The sequence below is a fragment of the Pistacia vera genome, unplaced genomic scaffold, assembly GCF_008641045.1.
Source record: "Pistacia vera cultivar Batoury unplaced genomic scaffold, PisVer_v2 Contig359, whole genome shotgun sequence".
Lineage (NCBI taxonomy): Eukaryota > Viridiplantae > Streptophyta > Magnoliopsida > Sapindales > Anacardiaceae > Pistacia > Pistacia vera.
In genome coordinates, this window is record NW_022196178.1 from 172,565 (window position 1) to 192,162 (window position 19,598).

General features: G+C 37.0%; 1 protein-coding gene across 1 annotated transcript; it reads left to right on the plus strand.

Annotated features, from left to right (window-relative positions):
- The first annotated feature begins 8,388 nt into the window (after nt 1-8,388).
- Nucleotides 8,389-15,765, plus strand: LOC116139735. Its single transcript, XM_031425399.1, has 10 exons — nt 8,389-8,695; nt 8,849-10,567; nt 10,672-11,147; nt 11,256-11,360; nt 11,480-11,905; nt 13,270-13,489; nt 13,581-14,134; nt 14,631-14,870; nt 15,005-15,403; nt 15,616-15,765. Exons 1-10 carry the CDS (start codon nt 8,389-8,391, stop codon nt 15,763-15,765), a joined length of 4,596 nt encoding a protein of 1,531 aa, XP_031281259.1.
- Nucleotides 15,766-19,598: the final 3,833 nt, after the last annotated feature.

Below are 19,598 nucleotides of genomic sequence, written 5' to 3' on the forward strand. Positions count from 1 at the left end.
CAGGGTCTACAGTGATTCCATGCTGGTCATCAACCAAATTTTGGGGGAATTTCAAGCCAAGGAAGAAAACATAGTCTGTTATCTGAGAGAAGCTAAGGCCGCACTCGAGCCGTTCAAACATTTTGAAATCACTTAGATTCCCAGAGACAACAACTTCGTGGCGGATGCCCTGGTAAGAATAACCTCATCGTTGGACTCAAAGGTACCAGATAGCATTCCTGTTCAGCTCGTTGCAGTCCCAAGCATCAGCCCGAACGAATAGACCGTGAATGTGACACAATCTGATTCCTGGATGACTCCCATTTTTCTGTACCTCAAGAATGGAATCTTGCTGGACGACAAGGTCGAGGCAAGGGTCCTGCGAACAAGATCCGCTCGCTATACCCTCATCAAGGATCAGCTGTATAGGAGAGGATTTAGTGCCTCTCTCCTTCGGTGTGTAACCAGCGAAGAAGCGGACTATATCATGAGGGAAATTCATGAAGGGATCTACGGTAATCACACCGCTGTGCGATCTCTAGCAAACAAGGTTGTCCACCAAGGATACTATTGGCCCCGGATTCAAGATGATGCTTACGACTTTGTCAAGAGGTGTGATAAGTGTCAGCGGTTCGCAAGCATACTGCGAGCTCCCTCCCACGAACTGATAACTATGACTAGCCCCTGGCCGTTTTCCATGTGGGGGATCGATCTCATTGGCCCCATGCCAGTTGGAAAGGGGGGAGTCAAATATGCTGTGGTCGCGGTAGATTACTTTACCAAATGGGTAGAAGCCGAACTGCTAGCTACGATCACGACTAGAAAGCTGAAAGACTTCGTTTTCAAGAATATTGTGTGCCGCTTTGGGATTCCTCATACCCTTATTTCAGATAATGGAAAACAGTTCGATAACGAGGAATTCAAACAGTTTTGTGATGAGCTGGGCATTCATAAGAAATTCGCCTCTGTGGCAAGATCACAAGCAAATGGCCAAGTTGAAGCTGTCAACAAAACCATCAAGCACACCCTGAAGGCAAAGCTTGGCGCAGCTAAGGGGAATTGGGCCGACGACCTCCCCGAAGTCTTATGGGCATACATAACAACTCCAAGAACCTCCACCTCGGAAACACCCTTTTCGTTGGCATATGGATGCAAAGCGATGATTCCCGTCGAGGTAGGAACTGGTTCACTTCGGAGAGACTTGTATAATGAAACTGATAATGAAGCACTCATGAGGGCAAGCCTAGACCTTATTGAAGAACATCGCAACAAGGCTTCGCTACGGATAGCAGCCTATCAACAACGCACGAAGAAGTTCTTCGATTCCAAGGTCAGACGAAGAGACTTCCAGGTCGGCGACCTGGTATTAAAAGAAGTTCTTCTCGGAACCAGAGAACCAAGTGCGGGAGTTTTAGGGCCGAACTGGGAAGGTCCCTACCACATTGATAAAGTAATCAGACCGGGACTTATCATCTTAAAAGGCTAAACGGTTCTAAAGTACCTCGAGCTTGGAATGCTGAGCATCTTCGGCTATACTATCAATAATTCCGAGCTCAGCTTTCCTTGTAAATTAATTTTTAATTTTTGTAAGTTCATCTCTTTGTAAAGTTGTTATTTTTAGCGTTTGTAAACAATCTCTGTGTATGATCTTTTTCACAAATAAGTTATGTTATCTTTGACTCAATGAATGTAAACAAATGTAAAGTACTCATGTATGATAAAGCGAACAAAAAATTGTAAAGGCAAAAATGTAATTCATTACTGTGGGAGAACAGCAAGAAAGAAGACATGATTACACGACCTAATCTAGCTCCTACGGGGCCGACCTCTAGGTCCTAGGGCTGGTCGGCTAAGGGTTTGTCCGCAGCATGTCCCGAACCTCCTGGTTGGGAGGTCACCGCTTTATCATCCTCTCGTGCCATGGTCATAAGTGTTTCCTGCAAGTCTGGTGGGAGGTCGGACATGTCAAGAAGAGCATTCTTTGGTCGCAAGGCATATATAGAGTCAATTGCCCAGTCGGCAGCCTTCTCTTCGAGCTCCTCTGTCAAGGAGGCAACTTTCCCTTGACTCTCCTGAAGTTCAACTTCAAGAGCCTGCCTTAGCTTCTCAGAAGCCTCTCTCTCCTTTTCTGCTTGCGCGACCTGCTGGGACGTTGCTTTCAGCTCCTGATCCTTCTCCCCGGCCTGTTTGGAAAGTCGGGCTATAGTCCTCTACAGCTCCTTCATCTCCTCTCCCTGCTTCTCGAGCTGCGCTTTCTGAAAATCCACCGTGCGAAGAGCCATGTTTCTTTCTTGCAAATAGCTGTTCGCATACTTGAAAGACTGAGTTTTCTCTGCTTCGGCAGACTCCAGGTTTTGCTTAAGCTCTGCGTTCTCTTCCTTCAGATCAACACCTCCCTTCGCAGCTCCCAGTTGTACCTTTTCCATGGACATTCTCATGGAAAGAAGAGTCTGCGAACGAAGGAAAAAAAGTTAGTTAATCAAAAGAAGGTAAGTTAAGTCCTTACCAAGGACAGTTCGCTCACCTTGCTGATATGCTGGATCGATGTCGACATTAGGTCCATGTCGCTAGAACTTGCGAACTGCACGAAAGATTCCGAGAGTCCGCATTTCAGCAGGGCGTATACCACCGGCTGCAAAAACTCCGGCAAGTTCCCTAGCGAGTCCAACACTAGTGGACCCTTCTTCGCGGCCTCAGCAGCCGTCGTGTCATCCATAGGTGCCTTGCCAGACTTTCTCGCGTCCGGTCACGACCTCTTTGGCTGCTCGCCTTCAGATTCGGTCTCCGATTCCTCGGCCTGAATCTGCCTCCTCTTCTTCCTCTGAGCCATGGTTTTCATCTTGGGGCAAACAGGTGATGGCTGGGAAGCCTTCGCAGTTCGCGTTGGTGCGTCGTCCTCCGGCTGTGGTTGGGACGTTCTGGAAGGTCGCGCAGGCTGGCTTGGAGTCGCACCCTCAGTTGGGTGGACTGTTCGTGCAACTTCGGCCGCCCTAGCTTTCTTCGTCCGAGGAAAGTTAATGGGCCTTCGCAGAGGCTGCTCGGGTTCCTTCGGTGGCATGGTTGTCGCTGCATGCAAAGTAAGGTTAGTGAAGGCATCTCATTACACGACCAGGAAAAGAACCAATTAATGAAACTTACATGGTGGAGGCTCTAACGACGCGTTCGCGTTTTTTTCGTTTTAGGAAAGTTAATGGGCCTTCGCAGAGGCTGCTCGGGTTCCTTCGGAGAGGCTGCTCGGGTTCCTTCGGTGGCATGGTTGTCGCTGCATGCAAAGTAAGGTTAGTGAAGGCATCTCATTACACGACCAGGAAAAGAACCAATTAATGAAACTTACATGGTGGAGGCTCTAACGACGCGTTCGCGTTAAAGAAACCGTACTTCCACAAGTTCGCGGTTTCCACAAGTGTCCTCGCGTCGTGCTTGTCCTCAGTAAGGGAGCCGAAGTGTAAGATTCTTCTCTTGACATGGAGCAGCCCTATTTCAGTTGTCTTGTTAACTGTCAAAAGAGAAAAATCAGGTCGTTAGAGCGAACACGCTTTGAGCACAATGAGTTCGCCAAAAAAAAAAAAAAAAAAAAAAACAGAAATACAAACAAAGATTAAGAGACCTACTCGGATCCTGAAAGCTGCAGTGGCCATCATAACGAAAGAAGAAGAACTTCGTTTCGTAGGCCCCCGCGTTGCTGGGATAACTGTGTATCCCGTCGGCAATGGTAGGTCGCCTGGACAAGTAGTAGGAATCCTTATCCTTGCTCTTCTTTAGGTAATACGAGCAGCCAAGCTCTAAGGCTGTCAGTTCGCCCAATCCGTTTTCCCGGCACGCGATGTACATCGCAACAGCAATGGCGTACGCATTCGGGGTTAACTGCATCGGCGCGACCCCAAAGTGGTCCAAGAACGACCTGATGAAAGGGTGCAGAGGGATAAGTCCTCCACCTGTAATGATCTCCTCGAAGATCACGGCCAGGCCTCTTGACGGGTACCGTGACGAGTGCGTCAGGTCATGGAATACGTCCACTTTGATGCCGAATTGGCTTATCACCCTCTCAAGTTCATCTTCGGTGAGTACCAAGAAAACCTCAAGAGGGATATGCGGGGACGAGTTGGTTCCCTACTCAGGTCCGGTAGCTGGGGGGTCCATTTTGCCAGTCTGCAACAGCGACAAGCAGAGGGATCTTTTGGTCTCCGTACGTTATCCCGTACGATGACATGGGAGGAAGTAAACTCCCTAAACCCTAAATAAATACCCTAGCAACATGGTGTGAGCTGCCGTTCGCGGCTCGAACCCGACGCAGACGACTAGTCTCCGATGGGTTATCGGAAAACCGACGCCATTAACAACAAAAAAAAACGGGGGGAGACGATGGCAAGAAAACCCTTACCTACCAAAGTACAACAACGGTGTCTGCTTCAGATGCCAAAAAAATACAAGTTTGGAAGACAAATGTTCTTGGCCTGCGAAAATCTTTTACTCTCTGTAAAAAAGGCTTTGGTACCATTGCCTGGGAACGATTCGAGGGTTTTATAGCGTGTGGATCGGCGTTTGGATTTCTCGGAATCAAAACGACTTTTGAGCGATAAAGGTTTCTCACCGTTGATCTTGGCCACGTGTTATTCATCGGTGAGGAAGGGTGAGCGAAACGATTGGATGAAGTCAAACTTTCATCTTTCCAGTTGAAAAGCTCAAACAACGGCCTTATCTCTCTAAGAGCATTAATTGCGTTTCAAATCTTCATTTAATGCTCTGATAAGGTACACCATTCCAACGCATATTGCATTTAATGTTCTGATAAAGCGCACTGTTTCAGCATGCAAGGCATTAAATGTGATTGGCTGGCATTTATCACGCAAGGGACACACCTGTTAGCGTAGGGGTGCTTCATTAAATGTCTTCCTGATTATTAGAATGAATGGGTAACGTCAGACGATATCAGGTCGCATGTCCCTGAGTGTGCGAGGTCGCGCTCATGCAAATGCCGCTCCGACCTGCTTTCAAACAGATTAAAATTTTCAGAAATCATCTGGCCGCGGCACGACCTGTAGTTTCCAAGGTTCAATCCTCAAACCTTAAAAACTAGGGGGCTTCTGTTATGACTAAAAATGCAAGGGCTGACGTCAGGACCCTTTAGCCCCCAAAGGTCAGAACATTGGAATAGCCACCATCTGCGTCTGTCAGGATAGTGGGCGCGCATCAGGCTTTCAGGAGGCTGTGGTGCTCCCATGTGTCCAATCCCTGCTCTAAATCGTGCAAATCACTCTGGAAGGTGGGCAATGTGACATAAAGAAGGATTTGCACGGATAATCCCACCAACTTGCAGATTTAGTGATCATTACCTCAAGACATTTGACTATAAATTAGGAATTCATCTCTCATTAAAGGGATTCGTACATTTGACGCTTGATTAATTACTCTTTCTTTTCTTAGCATTCAATACTTTGTAATACCATTGTAAAAGTCAGTCAGCTAATAGCAACTTGACCCTCATCATCAATACAAATATCAGTGGACATAGGACTTGCTACCTTAGCATCCGAACCATTTTAAAATTGTCCCCAGTGCATTTACTATCCTTTATCCATTACTTTCACGTGTGGTTTCTGGGCCCATACAGCATTTCACACGTGCGTTTCATTGGTGCAAAATCATGCATCAACAATTTCCAAAAAAAAGCAATAAAAAAGAGAGAATACCAAGAAAAAAAAAAAAAAAGATAAATCATAGTTAAGGGCGGTTAGATTTAAAAAAAAAAAAAAAAAAAAGATAAATCATAGTTAAGGGCGGTTAGATTTAACATTTGGGATTTTGGGTAAAATTTTAATTTGACAATTTTATAATATTTCACAATTTTTTACAAATTTAAAAATATTTACTTTTAAAAATAATTTTTATTAAACTAATAATAATTAAATATTAAAAATTATAAAATTTTCGAAATAGAGAAAAAATAAATAAATAAAGGGGGTGCTAGCGGCCCAGGGCAAGCCACATGTTGGTGATGCTGTTCGCCATTGTTATTCGTGTATTTTTTTTTTTTAAATCTTTCTGGCTTTTATAAAGTAATAAAAATAAAAGAGTGAGGCTAGTTAAAATAAAAGAATAACATTAATTATTGAATATGATTTTCTTAACATTTAACAAACGTTTTAGTAAAAATTAAAGTTATGATAGGGTTACCCAATTTTATTTTTTTTTCCAATTCAAGTATAACTGTCGTCGTTTTATTATTTGGAGTAATATTTTTGGAAAAGTTGAGTTAGATTGTTATTACGTGGTAGAATTTAAAAATTAATAAAAATACCTCTTAAGTTTGTTAATTTAGTTAAATACTCTCAATAATAAAAAGTTTATAAATTGTCAAAAACATAGTCATTCACCCGCATTTGTTAGATTCTAGTCACCATCATCGAAAGGTGATTAGAATCTAACAAATTTGAATGGGTGGGAGTGTTTTTGTCCATTTATAAGTTTTTTTTGTTGGAGATTTTTAGTTAAATTAACAAATCTAAGGGCGTATATAGATGAATACAATATGATTTAATTTTAAGAATAAAGTAACAAAGAATTGGAAAAAAAAAAAAAGTAAAACAAACAGGCCACCTGCAATCTATATATAGCAAACTAACGGGATAATATAATATTTAATTATAATGAAAATTCATATATATATATATATATAGGCTTTGGATGCTAAATTTTGAGTGTGTTTTAGCCTTTAAGTTACAGACGGTACACCTCCAGTTTCTAAACAATTTCAAGATACTTATTATTATTATTTTAATTTATGAAGATCTTCAAATAACTATTCGTACTATATCTATTTATCTTTTTATGTTTTAATATTCGTTCTCAATGTTTCCTGCATGTGCAGTTTCATCTTTGTCTTTCAAAGTGTGCGACTATATAACTACTAGCTCATAGGGGAGTTTTGTGGGGGGTTAACCGTGTGGTGAGGCCTGTGGTTTGCTAGTTAAAGATATCTCCCAACGAAAGAAGGTGTGAGAAATTAACTTTTGTTAGTTATGTAGCATTAATTCTTCAGTATTTATTTGACCAAACAAGTTAACGTGATTACAATATTGGCATTTTTTGAAGAAAAATGGAAATGGTTTATTAATTGAAAACTTGTGGTTATACTCTGGAAATTCAAGTCTAAAAAAGAACAAATGCACCGCAACTCAAGAATTAATACTTAAAAATCAAGTATAACGCATGGGAAAGTCAAAATCTAATTGAATTGAAATGCTTAACCAAAGATTTTAATGTGATAACAATACTGAAGAAAAGTGTAAAATGAATAGGGATGTAATATCAAAACAAACTATTCAGTTATTTTCATTAAGTGAAAAGCTATAAACATTAATTTTTTTCAATTCATTTTATTTTATTTTAAAAATCATTATTAAATTAAAAAACAAATTTCAAATTACTTAAACTAATTCCAATTGAGACCTAAATTGAAAAAACAAATAATGATACTTAACAGCTGACAGAGTCTCTATCCTTAATTAACAGGTTTTTAAATATTAACTATTAGCCACTCCCACCAATGATCTAAAAAAGCCCCAGTTTTAAACAATGTTTTTAAAATCAAACCGGTCAATGATCGAGTCAGGCGACTAGGTCCCGGGTTGATCGGTCTAACTGGTCATAAACTGATAACAACAATAATAGTAATAAAGATTCCGGTTATTGACATGAATTCAATAAACTAATCATTATTTTGTACTCGTTCTGTTTACTACGATAAGAGGGTTCACTCTTAGCTGAGGATGTATCTAAAATGGTTTTGCTATGGTCATGATTTGGATTTTGGACCCTTCCTTTAAGGATTCTAAAATTCCTCAAACCGTGTAGAAGCATATATTTGATGCTTTTGGTTGCCATCAATATATGATACAGTACTATCTAAAAGCGCAAAATATACAAATTTTTTATATATGACTATCACTTTAAAAAAAAAAATAAAGATATAAAAAAGACGTTCTATCCCAATTAATATTTAATTATCAGTCAACGATTTTTTTTTTTTTTTTTTTCATCTTATACTGATGTACTAAATTTTTTGATAACAGAGTTTGAGGATGGAAGTTATTCTGGATATTGCATCAAGGATTGGAGAATACTTGGTAGAGCTGACAGTAAACCAAGTCCGTTACCTATTTTGTTTCATCACAATTGTTGAAGAACTTAATGAACAAGAAATCAATTTGAGATTGGCAAGAGAAAACGTGAATAAAGTTGTTGAAATAGCCAAAAATAATACTGATGAAATCAAGGGATATGTAAAAAAGTGGCTAACTGATGTCGACAAGATCCTGGCTGATGTTGAGGGATTGAAAGAAGAGACAGAAGTTCAAATTGGGGTTGCCGATATTGCTTAGGTAGGAAGCAGTAGAGAAGACAACCATTATGCTGAAGCTAAAAGACAATTGCCAATTCAATGGAGTGGGTTATCCTACCACTCTACCAGGCATCGAATTTTTAAAGCCTAGTGAATTTCAGACTTTCGGGTCTTCAAAATCTGCTATGGATGATGTTATTGGGGCACTGAAAAATGATGAGATCCATATAGTTGGATTGTATGGGATGGGTGGGGCGGGTAAGACAACCTTGGCAAAAGAAGTAGGTAATAGAGTGAAGGAGATCTTTAATGAGGTTGTGATGGTTACCATATCTCAGACTCCAAACTTTAAAAATATTCAAGGTCAACTAGCAGGTTCGCTAGGGTTGAGATTCACATAGACAGAGGAGGAGCAAGGTGTAGAAGGAAGAGCGCGGTGATTATACTTGAGATTCACCGAGACAGAGAAGAAGATCCTCGTAATCTTGGACGATGTTTGGGGAAAATTTGAGTTAAAATCGATATTAGGAATTCCATTTGGTGATGATAACAAGAATTGCAAAATTCTTCTAACTACTCGTCGACAACAAGTTTGTATTGATATGGAGTGTCAGTCACGAATTCTGCTAGATATTCTAAATGATGATGAAGCTGTGGCTTTGCTCAAAAGGCATGCAGGCATAGGTGATGCCTCCAATTTGAATCCTCTGGCAGTTAAAATTGCTAAGGAATGTGATGGCTTGCCTTTAGCACTTGTAGCTATTGGGAGTGCTCTAAGAGAAAAGGATTCTGACGAATGGAAAGTTTTGCATGACAAACTAAGAGATTCAAAACTTGAAGATATGATTAGTGTTACAGGGGAGGACAGCATTGTTGCTGGAGAAAAAGGTATTTATGCCACTCTTAAGTTGAGCTATGATTATTTGAAGGGTGAGCAAATCCAGTTTTGTTTCTTGTTGTGTTCACTGTTTCCTGAAGATTGTGAAATCTCTTTAGACAAACTGGTTAGAATTGGAATAGGGTTAGACTTGTACCAAGATGTTAACTCTATCGAAGAGTTAAGGAAACAATTTCGCGTTATGGTTAATAATCTGAAGGCTTCGGGTTTGCTAATTGATGCTGGCGAAGAGGTCGTAAAAATGCATGACATGGTTCGTGATGTTGCCATATGGATATCATCGGGAAAACATGTATTCATGAATAAATCTAGCATGGGATTGACAGAGAGGCGTAAAAAGAACATGCTTGAACAATGCACAGCAATTTCCTTGATGGACAATGGTAGTGACATAAATTTGCTTCCTCAAAGCTTGGTCTGTCCTAGGCTTGAAATTTTACTACTGAATTTTGGTATCGATGGTGATCCAGGTGATTTTTTTAAAGACATGAAAGCACTTCAAGTTGTAACTTTAATTGATGTGGAGATGTCATTTAAATCACTTGAATTATTGACGAATCTTCAAAGTCTACGACTGAAATACTGCAGATTGCTAGACATCTCTTTTCTCGGAAAGTTGACAACACTTAAAGTTCTGGATTTGGAAGGTTCTTCTTTGGCTGGAGAATGGCCCAAAGAATTGGGGGATCAACTAAGTGAATTGAGAGTGCTGGACGTGCGTCATTCTAAACTGAGGATTCCACGAGATCGGTTACGAAGATTTTCTCAACTAGAAGAATTATACGCTAACCCTTCTTTCCTTTGGCACTCAGATGAGATTACTAGTGTAGAGGAAAGTTGTGCCACCGTCTGTGAGTTAAATTCACTTTCATGCTTGGTCTCACTGTCACTAAGAATTGATCAGAAATGCCTTCCAAACGGATTTGCTTTCCCAAAACTGGAAAGGTATGGGATAGATGTGACAGGAAGTGATTTTGCTTTGTTTTCAGGTGAATATGAAAGGAGCTTAAGTATAGAAAGTATCGAAGCAGTCTCACTGATTGCATTTGAAGAATTGTTGCAGAATGTACAATCTCTTCGTTTATCTGACATAAAAGGTTTGCAAAATTATTTCCCAAGCGTTGATCAAACGTGCTTCAGTGAGTTGATTTACCTTGGATTTGGAAAATGTGAGGAGTTGAAATGCATCATAGATTCGTCGCAACGGCAGGCACCAGCCGCTGCATTCTCAAATCTGAAGACATTGATTTTATTTAATATGAGCCATCTAGAAGAGATATACAAAGGTGCAGAGCCTCCAAGTACGTTTCTTGAAAAACTGGAAACAGTGACAATTTCAGAATGCCACAGTATGTGTAACGTATATCCACCAATGTTGCTTCAGAGACTCCATCAATTGAAAACGGCTGAGATCTTTGATGCAATAAACTATCTGAAGTATTCAAACTTGAAGGCTTATCCCAGACTGAGGGAGAAAATACTGCGGTGCTTTCAAGTTTAGAATCATTACAGCTGAGGAATTTACCAGAATTGAGGTTTATATGGAAGGGACCCGTCCGACTTGTAAGCTTCAAAAATCTTGCACATGTTCAAGTGCATGGCTGCAGTAACTTGAAAAATCTCTTCGCATTGTCAATTGTGCGACGTCTGGTGCAGTTAGTTCAACTCATAATAAGTGATTGTGAGAGGCTGGAGCATATTGTCTCAGATTATAACCAGGGCGACGAAATTGCAGAGATAGAAAATGGTAAAAATATCGTGCTCCCTAAGCTAACAAAGTTGCGAGTTCTAAAGCTCCCAAAACTCATCAGCTTCTGTTCTGAAAATTATTATCCAACTTGTCCAATGTTGCAACTGTTAGAAGTTGATGGTTGCCCCAATTGGACTACGCCTATTATTGTTGAAGCTAATATGCAGAATCCACCAGAGGTATGCTTTTCTTTTTTCAGAAATTACGGGTTTATCTGATGCCTTAAGTCAAAGTAAGATAATAGATCTTAATAAAAGTTCTTATTTTTTGTTTCTCAAAATTTACAGTTTCAGCATTTGCAAGATTGCAATGATGATGTAATTCCGGGCACATTGGTTCATAGCTTCCAAAATTTGGAAGACCTAATACTTATAGGTTGTGCTGTACAAGTGGTATTACAGCTTGAAGGTGTTGTTGCTGAGGGACGAAAACACAAATTATCGTTCCCAAGTTTAAAGAAATTGAAATTGAAGTTTTTAGAGAAGCTGGAAGGCTTATGTATGGGTCTCAGTCTCACGCGATCATTGTTGTAGCAGAGGAAGAGGACCAAGCCTTCTTGAACAGTAATCTCCAACCTGAAACCTTTCAGAAACTTTTAAAAGTTGCGGTAAAAAGTTGTAGCAAATTAAAATGTCTGTTTCCAACCACCATAGCCCGAGGTCTTCAACAACTGGCAGAATTATATGTAGAAGACAACGTCCAATTAGAAGAAGTACTTGGACATACAGATGTAGCTGGCATCATGGAAGACGAAGAAATTGTGCTGCCTCAGCTAAACTATTTGAGACTCGTTGCATTACCAAGCCTCACTAACGTCTGTCCTGGGGGATGTCACTTCATATTTCCATCTTTGCGAAAATTGGAATTTCAAGATTGTGGTGCGACAGTTCCAACATTTTCCTTAACCGGAGATGAATGTGTGCATGCTGATGAAAAGGTACTAAAACTTCTTTAGATCCTTGACTCAATAGACATTAGCTCAAGTTATTGTTTATCAAGATAAAGAGGTGAAGATATTGTGACGTGAAATGGGACATATACGGATAATGATTCATCTTAGCTAATAAAATTAGAGGGGGCTTGTATGAGCTTATAAGTTGGTTAAACTAGCTTATAAATTCTAAAATCAAACTGACTTGTTTATCTAGAACTTTTTTTTTTGGCTTATAAGCTACTTTGTTCAAATATATTATCACATTATCCTTATTTAATTTTAAAATTTCATCATATAAAATAATATTGTACCCTTTTTAGTCATTTTAATAATAAAACGTTATTATAAGCCACATTTTATCAAATGCTTAAACTACTTATCAGTCACTTATAAGTATTTCAACCAAACACTTATAAACTCAAATGGGTATTTGTCTGAGCTTAAAAGCTGGTCAAACTAACTTATAAGCTCTAAAATTAAGTTGATCTGTTTGTTTATAACTTTTTTGAGTTTATAAACTGAGTATAAAAGTCAAAAGAAATAAGTTGGGGGAAATGTATTTTTTTTTTAAGCCAAAAGAAATGAGTTCGGGGGAAGGTTTTTTTTTTTTTTTTAGGGGGGGGGGGGGGGGGGGGGGGCCTTATAAGCAAAGCTTTGACTAAGCATATTACCACATTACCTCCTTTTAATTTTAAAATTTTATCCTATACACTTATTTTTAATAATGTAGTACCATTTTTAGTCATTTTAGTAACAAAATGTTTTTATAAGTCACATTTTATAAAATGTATCAATTATTTATCAGTCATTTATAAGTACTTTAATCAAATATGTAACTGTTTACATTTTAAATGTTTATAAATTCAAATTAGCTGATAAGCACTAGTTGCTTATAAGTTAATTTTTATAAACTAATTTTCATAAGTTCAGTCAAACAAATTCTTGTTTAGAGGGCTATTTAGTTAATAATATTCAATAATACCTTTTGATTTAACTAACTAGTTAAAATCTGAGAAGTTTACTCAAAATTTCTAGTATTTTTATTTATCGCAAGAAAGTTTTAAAAATTGTCAATGAGCAAATAAATTTTAAAAGTAGGCTCTTTTTGCTTCCATGACGACTCAAAAGTTATGCATTGTTTTTATGGATGGAGATTTTCTAAGACAAATTTTGTGCCTTTCATGTGAATATGACTATGAATATATAGCTCGTAAGTAAAACTTTAGTTGAAGGTTAAGTTACCAAGTGTAATTCGACTAAAATCTAATTATCTCATTACACATTTTTTATTAGTAAAACTGAAACACCCACAGGTGAATGTCAACATCCAATAGATTTTGATAAGATGTAGTGATTTGTTTTCCCAGAAGTTACGAGTTTTACGCATTGGAGACTGCAACAACTTGTGTGGCGGAACTTCTCTGTTCAGTTGCGGCTTCAATAATTTGGAAGATTTGAGAATTCGGAATTGCAGAGTAAAAGTGGTATTTCAGCTAGGAGATCTTGCAGTTGATGGACAATCACATCAGTTATCATTCCCAAGTTTGAAATACTTAAGAGTTGCGCTGTCTACAAGAATTAGAAGGTGTATGTAAAGGTTCCAAGCATGTTTTAAGCCTGCAAAATCTTACCACTTTAAGTATCTGTTTCTGTCATAGGCTGACACATATCTTTTCAGCTTCTTTTGCTCGAAATATGTTGCAACTGAAAAGTCTCTCAGTTGAACGTTGTAAGGACTTGGAGCAAATAGTGGTTGAAGATAATGATGATCATCTCCAAGTTCTCTTTCCAAATCTCTCACAAATTTATGTCAAATCGTGCGACAAGTTAAAACGTATCCTTCCGATCAGCGTTGCCCGAGGACTTCAACTGCAAGACAGAGATGTAAGACAGAACTTTAAATTAAAAGAAGTACTTGGACACGAAGAGAAAGCAAACCTCATGGATGAAAAAGTAATCATGCTTCCTCAACTTGACGAGCTTACCATGGTTAATGCCCCTCAGCTGAAGTCAATTTTTTATTTTGAAAATGTTACTGAATGGTTAGGAAAAGATATCCAGCTCCCTAAGCTAAGAAAATTGTCATTTTCTGGATTAGCAAACCTGATCAGCTTCTGTCCAGAAAATTGTCATTCGACTTGGCCAGCTTTGGAAGAATTCAGGATATATCAATGTCCCAATTTAACGATGCCTTTCCTGGATCAAGTTAGAGTGCTAAATCTGATGAAAGAGGTGTGTATATGTTTTATCATCTTTAAATATCTGAAGAAAAAGTAGCAAGTCAAGTTTAAATTAAGGTTATAATTCATATTTTTTCAAGGAAGTAATGCCTTAGTTTGGCTAAAATCTAAATAGATTTAATTACAGAAGGTTTAATCAGATAAGTTTGCTATAAATTATAAAATTAATTCATCGAAATTTTTTATTAGACACAAATCTCTTGCTGTAAGCATAATTTAAAGGCAAATACATTTCGGTTACTTAATGATAAGTCTATTCTAATATGTTTAGTTTTACTTGACACATTCTTTTATACAGACCATTGTAAATTGGTGAATAATATATGGCTCTTAAGTAGAACTCTAATTGGAGGTTAAGTTATCAACTGTAATTCGACTAAAATCTAATTATCTCATTACACATTTTTTATTAATAAAACTGAAAACACCCAAAGGTGAATGTTAACATCCAATAGATTTTGATAAGATGTACTGATTTGTTTTCCCAGAAGTTACGAGTTTTACGCATCAGAGACTGCAACAACTTGTGTGGCGAAACTTCTCTGTTCAGTTGCGGCTTCAATAATTTGGAATATTTGAAAATTTGGAATTGCGGAGTAAAAGTGGTATTTCAGCTAGGAGATCTTGCGGTTGATGGACAATCACATCAGTTATCATTCCCAAGTTTGAAAAAGTTGGAGTTGCGCGGTCTAAAAGAATTAGAAGGTTTATGTAACGGTTCCAAGCATGTTTTAAGCCTGCAAAATCTTACCACTTTAAGTATCTGTTCCTGTCATAGGCTGACACATATCTTTTCAACTACTTTTGCTCGAAATATGCTACAATTGGAAACTCTGTCAGTTGAAGTTGTACGGAATTGCAGCAAATCGTGGTTGAAGATGATGATGATCATCTCCAATCTCTCTTTCCAAATCTCTCAAAAATTCACGTTAAATGGTGCGACAAATTAAAGTGTGTCCTTCCTATCACCATGGCCAGAGGTCTTCAACAATTGAAATTGGTAACTGTGGCATGGGCGAATCAACTGGAAGAAGTATTTGGACATACTGATAGAGTTGATGTCATGACTGACAGAGAAATCCAGCTACCCAAACTTGATGAGTTGTGTTTAAATGATTTACCAAATCTTGCTAACTTCTGTCCCGTCGGATATCACTTCATATTTCCATCTTTGGATTCATTGCACATTACAGGATGTCCCGAGATGAATACAGCATTTTCCTTAAATCAACAAAATAAATTTGTGCACGCGGAAGCCAAGGTAGTTTTTTGAGTCTTCTTAGCTCAATAGAATTTGGTTTATACATTGTTAACCATCATAAGTCAAGAATTTGCTCTTTTTATTTACACTAATGGAGTTGGACGGAAAATTAATTTTTTTTTTCTTTTATAGCTAATTCATGTTTTCTGTAAAACCTTGAAAAGCTTAATGTTATTATTCGTCTTTCATGTTTCCATTAATTGGTTTTGCAGGCTCCAAAAATAAGCATGAAAAATGAAGGAGTAGAGTTCACTCTAGAGCCACCGATTGGGATCGTGTGCTGGAACTCTGATCAGTTCCCAAAAGTATTACCGCTAAGTGATGAGCAAACTGTCACCCAGCAAAATGATATTGAAAACTGACAAGCAAAGCTGAAACAAACTCATGACTGTTAACCAGGTAATGTGATTCTATATTAGATTCTTCTTACTCTTTCTCTTGTCGGTTTTAGTGGTTCAGTTCATGTAACACCCTAATAGATTTTACTGTATACTTGAACAGCTCAACACCACTCAGTTTTAGCTACAAGATATAAAATAATACCACACCTGATTTCCCACACTAACATGTCTTCCAGTTCCAAACAGAGAATGGTGACCATTAATACTTTCGAAGGGATCTATCATGCGACAATTACAGGCTTTTCTGTTAACTAGGCTGTATAAATCTGATGAAACACCTGCTGTGGTCTATGTTAGGAAACGTGGGAGGGGACAGCATGGGCCAAGCAAGTAAGTGTGGATAGATGGCAGAATGAGTGTGGTTAGTAGGTGAATTCTGTTATAGAATATGAGACTGAATAGCATAAAACGGGACTGAGAGAATAAAGGAGGATATTCTGAAAAAGTGGAAAAGTGTCATTTGGGAGGTAGCAGGCCCTCGAAGTCCAGCAAGCTATGTTTTCCTTCGTATTTTCATTTTTCCTTCACTGTTTTACTTTCTAATTTCCGTTAGAATCAAAGTTGTGTTGATTGGATTACTTGCTTGAAATCAATACTAATATCATCGTATATTATTCATCTCTTTTCCGACTCTGTGAGAATTATTGGTGTGTGTTGGATTGAATTTGCTTGGGTAGATAGATACTGTGAATTGATTGGTTGTTGGGTTTGAGCTTGGTATCTATCAATATCTTACTCAAATTCTCATATATCAGATAATGATTCTGTGTTTTAAATTTCTTTTTCTGTTTTCAGAACTAAATCAGAAGATGAAAGGTGTTTACATCAATTTGAACATTTAGATATGTTTTACACTGCTTTCTCTAATTGGCCTGTGCTGTTAATTATACAATGAAAGGTGAACCTGAAGATCTCTTGACTCTTATATCTAGCACACGTTCATTGAATTTGAACAGTGCAGCAGATATTGATGGAATTCTCCTCCAACCTACATTTTTTTTTTCTTTGGGACTCTTGTTATTATGGTTTTATGGTTCTTCTTAATTGTATTGCGTTTTGAGTTTCATGGCACTTTATCTCTAGACTTTTTCTTTTTATATATGTGTATTTAGACCTCTCTAAGATAAATAGTCTTTTCTATGCGATTCAAAATGAAAGTTAAGTCTTCGTATCTTATTAGTAACAATAATACTAACCTCATTAACCCCTCTCACTAATCCCACGTGGGAGTTTGAGATTGGCTTGATTAGGTGGGATCCATTATTGGACAGGCGGGATCCATGTGAACTGATGAATTGTAAACTGACACGTGGCGTTAGTGAGAAGTGTTAGTGAGTGTAGTGTTACTTGGTTTATTTCTTTAATTATCGATTCAACATTAAATTAACTTCTGTACAAATCGTTCACAATCACATAAATACTTTCACAAGTATTTTCTAATCTTCTATTTTTGTTAGTCTTAGGATACTCTTTATATTGTATAATTTCTTAATTATGTCAGTATATTGTGTAACTGTAACTGACATAATTAGGAGATTCAATTGACCGTTTTCTACCTATATAATGCATGTAACTCTATAGTAGAGATCAACTAATTGAAACATCCAATTCTTCAAACAAACATGGTTTCAAAGCCACTTTCATATACAAACAACAATACTTGAAATACAAGCAATAAACATACCCGTGCAACGCGCGGGCCTTACAATTAAAGAATTGAAACTGATAGAAAAAACGAAAGAAAAGATTAAAAGAAAGATTAGTTATAGAGATGTTGTTTTTGCAGTGAAAGAAGCCTCAAAAGAAACACTGCAATCATAGTCGAACGAATCGATAGCAATATCAAAAGACAAAGCAAACGAGGAGAGAAAAATGAAAAAAACCATAGATAAATAGTAACCCAATTTTCAATCAAACTAGTTGGATTGTTGGTTCAACATTAATTATCCGGTTCACAAATATTATAATTTAATATTATTTATTTGGATTAAATAGGTATATATTGACATGTAATATTTATATTAAATTACTATTTTTAGTTTCTTTATTATTTATTACTTTTATTATTAATTGAAATTAAATTAAATATTACCATAAATATTTTTTAATCTATTATTTTAGTCAATCTCAATATATTATTTATATTGTATAATTTCCAAATTGTGTCAATGTATTTTATAATTTGCAGCTCACATAATTAGAAGATTTAGTGAATCATTTTTCACCTATATAATGTATGTATCTCTATAGTAGATACTAGATATAAATCAAGTGAAATTATTTAGTGGATCATCCAATTATTCTAGTAGATACTAGATATCAATCAAATGAAATTATTTAGTGAATCATCCAATTATTCTAACAAACGTGATGTAAAAATTAATTTCATTAAGCATTTTAACTAGTTCAAAAATATTTTCTTCATCTTTCTCTCAACTTATTCTTTCTTTCCTAGTCGTTTCTTGCACTTTCTCTCTCATCCTTTACCCTATCCGTGGGACCCTGACCCAACACTACACATATCCCCAGAAAACTTTTTCCTTCTTTTTCTCTCAATTTTTTTAATTTTTTAATTTTCCTTGTCTCTTAAGTGGGTTATGTCACTGTCTCCGACTTGAACAGATGGGTCCAAAAGTTCTTTTAATGTAAAATAATCTGGAAAATTAGACACCTCGTAAGCTGGGAAGAAAGTCAATTCTACTTTCTCATCGCAATTTATTTTCCCTCATCTTCTTGCTCTTAGGTCATCAAGATTTGAAGTTACAGAGTTCGGTGCATTTCAAAGTTATAAACTCTCGTTTAGGTATGATTTCATTTTCATTTCTAGAATTGATGACTTTTTTTCATACAAAAAATTTCAAAATACTATTTTTTCATCAAAGTTTATATTCTGTTAGTATCAAAAACATACTTCATTTTCTTAGTCAACGTTTAACGAGTTACTAAAAATCAGGATGAGAGGGGTTTTATAGAGCAGAGATTGATGGATCGAATGATGGTGACCGATTGAAAATTCATCATCGGAATCAATCAAAAATCAACTAAGAACAGAAAATCTTAACTTTGTGGTGACCGATGAGAAATCAAGTGTTAGAATGAGAGGGTTTTTGTAGAGAGGAGACTAAATATTCAAATGGTAGTGACGCAATATTAACTTTAAGTAAGAAATTGATATTTGAAACTTTTTTTTGTGGAAAATTGTCATTAAGGCAAACTTGGGTGGGAAAAAGTCGTTTACTCTTATTTTTACTACTATTAATTTTCTTCTGATTTTTTCCACATTAGATCTGGTGTTTCTGCATATTCCACTTCTAATTATTTCAATTTGCTTTCGTATGAAAAAAGAAAAAGGATATTGAAAGATTAAAGATGAGAAAAAACATAGATTACTGAGTTCTTTGTACTCACTTGCAGCTTGTCTCAAATTTGTGCGGGTGATGGTGATCTAGTGAAGTTCCAAGCAGTGATTGCAGCCGTCTACTTCACAGAAAAGTAATTTTTTTATTTTTTTATTTTTTTATTTTTTGCTTTAGATATAATAATAATAAATAACAAACAAAATAATAATAATAATAATAATATACCTATTTTTCTCTCTTATGTTTTAACATCCGTTGTCAATGTTTCCTACATGTGCAGTTTCATGTTTGTCTTTCAAAGTGTGCGACTGTGTAAATAATAGCTCATAGTGGAGTTTTGTGGGGGTTAGCCGCGTGGTGAGGCATGTGGTTTGCTAGTTAAAGATATCTTCTAACCAAAGAAGGTATGAGAAATTAACTTTTGTCAAACTTACA

Bases quoted from the DNA above. Each gene is read 5' to 3' on its own strand.
- LOC116139735 (XM_031425399.1), top strand. From the start codon at position 8,389: ATGCTGAAGCTAAAAGACAATTGCCAATTCAATGGAGTGGGTTATCCT. The intron at 10,568-10,671 runs GTATGTGTAACG...TCAAACTTGAAG, and splicing joins GACAATTTCAGAATGCCACA to GCTTATCCCAGACTGAGGGA. The intron at 13,490-13,580 runs GTATGTAAAGGT...ATATCTTTTCAG, and splicing joins GTCTACAAGAATTAGAAGGT to CTTCTTTTGCTCGAAATATG.